The 3944-nt window shown below is 52.0% G+C and overlaps 1 protein-coding gene across 1 annotated transcript; it reads right to left on the reverse strand.

The window, feature by feature from the left end:
- Positions 1 to 902: 902 nt before the first annotated feature.
- Positions 903 to 1889, reverse strand: LOC122913400 (olfactory receptor 10A7-like). Its single transcript, XM_044260143.1, has one exon. The coding sequence runs from the start codon at positions 1887 to 1889 to the stop codon at positions 903 to 905; it is 987 nt and encodes a 328-aa protein (XP_044116078.1).
- Between the last annotated feature and the right edge of the window lie 2055 nt (positions 1890 to 3944).

Raw genomic sequence — 3944 nt, forward strand, 5'->3', positions numbered from 1 at the left:
CAAAAAGGCGCGGGCATCCCCGGTCATGCAAGTGGAAACCACGGTCAGAGCACGGAAGTGCTGAGTCGCTCCACGGCACACCCAAAACTAACAGAACCCTGTACCTTAGCAAACCTGAATTCAAACAAAAACTTTGAAAAAAAACACAGTAAAGAGTGGCCTCACCCCTGTTGGAATGGCCACAGTCAAACACACAAGAGGCAAGCATCGGCGAGGACGTGGTGGAAACAGAGCCCTTATGCTCCGTTTGCGGGATGTGAGCTGCTGTAGCCACTGGGGAAAGCGGTGCGGAGGTTCTGCAGGAAGTTAAAAATATGGCCCAGCAACTTCACGGCTTGATTTCCACCCCATGGCAATGAGAAAAGGATAACCAAGGGTTGTGCACACGCCTGTGTTTATTGAAGCTGATCACAATCGCCAAAATAGGGCAAGAAGCTGAGTGCCCACCAACAGCTGAATGGAGAAAGATGTGATTGTGTACCACAGAGTATTATTCAGTCATGAAGAAGGAAAACATACTTACACTAAAAAAATTGCAAAAAATACTTATACTCAAAAATTGTTTGGTGTTTATTTGAAATTCAAATTTAACTGGGTGGCCTGATTTCTTATTTGCGAAAGCAGGGACACCACTTCCATGGGAACCAAACTTTGACCATAAACAAACATATGGTTCACACTCCACTAGGAGGAACAGAACCCACTGCACTCAAGACAGTGTTACTGAGTGGCAGTGGGACACAAGACAGCTATCACAGAGACATGGGTGCCATTGCTCAAACAGGGAACCATAGAAGGGACACAGGAGAAATTCAGTTCCAGGCACCTGAGGTGCCTAATCACGACTCTGATAGGGCTGTCCAGCAGAGGGCTGAATGAAGGGGGCCGGAATCCCCGAGAGGTCATGGGGTGCGCGTTCCCCTTCTCTGAACACACACGCGCCCCAGGGCGGCCTTCACCTCCTTGTTCCGCAAGCTGTAGATGAGGGGGTTGAGCATGGGGGTCACCAGGGTGTAGGACAGGGACACCACCTGCTTGCTCTCAGGGGAGTAGCTGGCCTTGGGACGCAGGTGGATGACCCCCGTAGTGCCGTAGAACAGAACCACCACCATGAGGTGGGAGGCGCACGTGGACAGGGCCTTGCGGCGCCCAGTGGCGGACGGCATGCGGAGCACAGTGGCCAGGATCTTGCCGTAGGACGTGGCTATCAGACAGAAAGGAACAATCATGACCAGCACTGTGGCTGCCAACACACTGGCCTCGAAGACGCTGGTGTCCGCACACACCAGGCTGAGCAGGGGAGCGATGTCACAGAAGAAGTGGCGGATGCCACGGGGCCCACAGAAGGGGAAGCTGAACAGCCAGACGGTGAAGACCAGTGACACGGGGACTCCGGCCAGCCAGCACGTGGCAGCCAACAGGTGGCAGAGCCGGGGGCTCACCAGGGCGCCATAGCGCAGGGGCCTGCAGATGGCCACGTGGCGGTCCCAGGCCATGGCAGTCAGGAGGAAGCACTCGGACGTGACGCAAGACAGCACCAGGAGCAGCTGCAGGGCGCAGCCCGCGGGGGACACGCCCCGCCCCGGCCACAGCAGGGTCACCAGCAGCCGGGGCACGATGTCCAGCGAGAAGCAGATCTCCAGCAGGGCCAAGTGGCGCAGGAAGAAGTACATGGGTGCACGCAGGGCCGGGTCCAGGGCGCTCAGCAGCACGATGAGCGCGTTGCCCAGCAGCGTGACCAGGAACATGGCCAGGAAGAGCGCCGCGAGCAGCGGCCGCAGCGCGGGCACGTGCGCGAAGCCCAGCAGGACCAGGTCGTGGGGTGCGCAGCTCCAGTTGGCACAGGGTGGGGCTTCAGGGGCGCCCGGGGGAGCCCCGGCGGTTGGCATGGACCTGGGTGGGCACAGGAGCTCTGGGAGGAAGAGGTAAGGAGAGACCATGAAGGACAGAACTGGGCCTACACAGGCTCTGTCTCCCCAAAGTGCGCTGCACAGAGCAGGGGAGGCATCTTATCCGAAGGCAAATCAGCGCTGGCCACACACGGGTCCTCCTTGAATGCCCTCCATGAGCCTGGGAGGAGTTCCCAGGGCCTCAGGAGGCCCACGAGGCCCTGACTGGCCTGGCCCACCCACCTTCTGACCTCTTCTCCATGGAGCTACATCCACAATGCCTGGTCCTGTCTCAGGGCCTTTGCACTTGTTTTCCCACTGCTTGAGATAATTTTTATGTTTATGCAACTGTTTCCTTCTCTTGCTAAAAATATGAACTCAGGGCACCTGGGTGGCTCAGTGGGTTAAAGCCTCTGCCTTCGGCTCAGGTCATGGTCTCAGGGTCCTGGGATCAAGCCCCGCATCAGGCTCTCTTCTCAGCAGAGAGCCTGCTTCTCCACCACCGCCCCCCCGCCTGCCTCTCTGCCTACTTGTGATCTCTGTCTTTCCAAAAAAATAAATAAAATCTTTTAAAAAATAAAATAAAATAAAAATTAAAAAATGTGAACTCAGATGCCCCTTACCATCAGACAGCCCTCCCTCAATGAGCTGGTTTCAGGTGTCTTCTCCACAACACGCACGTGCCCCAGCCACTCTCTAAGACATCCTGTCTTCCCTAAAGCACACCTAAAGTAGCCTGGTTTACTTTCTTACTTGTCTATGGTCTAACTGCTGCACTCAGAGGGCCACATCCATGGCATATTTCTGCCTGCTTTGGGGGCTGTGTCTGCAGCATGGGAAGGAGTGGGTGGCACATAGTAGGACTCCAGAAAGTTGGGTCTGTTACAGGTTTGAGTCTCCTCTGTCAACAGACAAAAGTGGGTACTTTCTCCCCACAAAATAATTTCTCTTCTGTTTGGCTCAAGTCTGTTTTCTCTCTCTTTTTTTTTCTCTCTCTCTCTCTCTTTTTTAAATGTTGGTTTTGACCATCCAAATCAGTGGTTCTCAACTGAGAATGATTCAGTCCCCCCTCGCCCACTGGGGGGCTGTGTAATGGTGACATTTTGAGTTGTTATAATTGAGGTCCTACTGGTGTCCAGTTGGTCAAAGATAAGGACGCTGTTCAATGTCCTACAATGCCCAGAATTAGACCCCCCCATGTGCCACCAAAACTGAAGGAGTCTAACTCCAATGTCAGTAGGACCAAGGCTGAGAAACTCTGATATAAATTGATTTAAGGATCCACTAATAGGTCATGACCTGCAGGCTCATAGGAGCTGTGGGACGTATTGATAAGAAATTAGGGTACATGGTACATATAAAAAAATGGGCAGAAGATATGAACAGACATTTCTCCAGTGAAGACATACAAATGGCTATCAGGCACATGAAAAAATGTTCATCATCACTAGCCATCAGGGAGAGTCAGATTAAAACCACATTGAGATATCACCTTACACCAGTTAGAATGGCCAAAATTAGAAAGACAGGAAACAACATGTTTTGGAGAGGATGTAGAGAAAGGGGATCCCTCTTATACTGTTGGTGGGAATGCAAGTTGGTGCAGCCACTTTGGAGAACAGTGTGGAGATTCCTCAAGAAATTAAAAATAGAGCTTCCCTATGACCCTGCAATTGCACTACTGGGTATTTACCCCAAAGATACAGATGTAGTGAAAAGAAGGGCCATCTGTACCCCAATGTTCACAGCAGCAATGGTCATGGTCACCAAACTGTGGAAAGAACCAAGATGCCCTTCAACGAACGAATGAATAAGGAAGATGTGGTCCATATACACTATGGAGTATTACGCCTCCATCAGAAAGGATGAATACCCAACTTCTGTAGCAACATGGACAGGACTGGAGGAGATTATGCTGAGTGAAATAAGTCAAGCAGAGAGAGTCAAGTATCATATGGTTTCACTTATTTGTGGAGCATAACAAATAGCATGGAGGACAAGGGGAGATGGAGAGGAGAAGGGAGTTGAGGGAAATTGGAAGGGGAGGTGAACCAT

This window comes from Neovison vison, chromosome 7, assembly GCF_020171115.1.
Source record: "Neovison vison isolate M4711 chromosome 7, ASM_NN_V1, whole genome shotgun sequence".
Classification (NCBI taxonomy): domain Eukaryota; kingdom Metazoa; phylum Chordata; class Mammalia; order Carnivora; family Mustelidae; genus Neogale; species Neogale vison.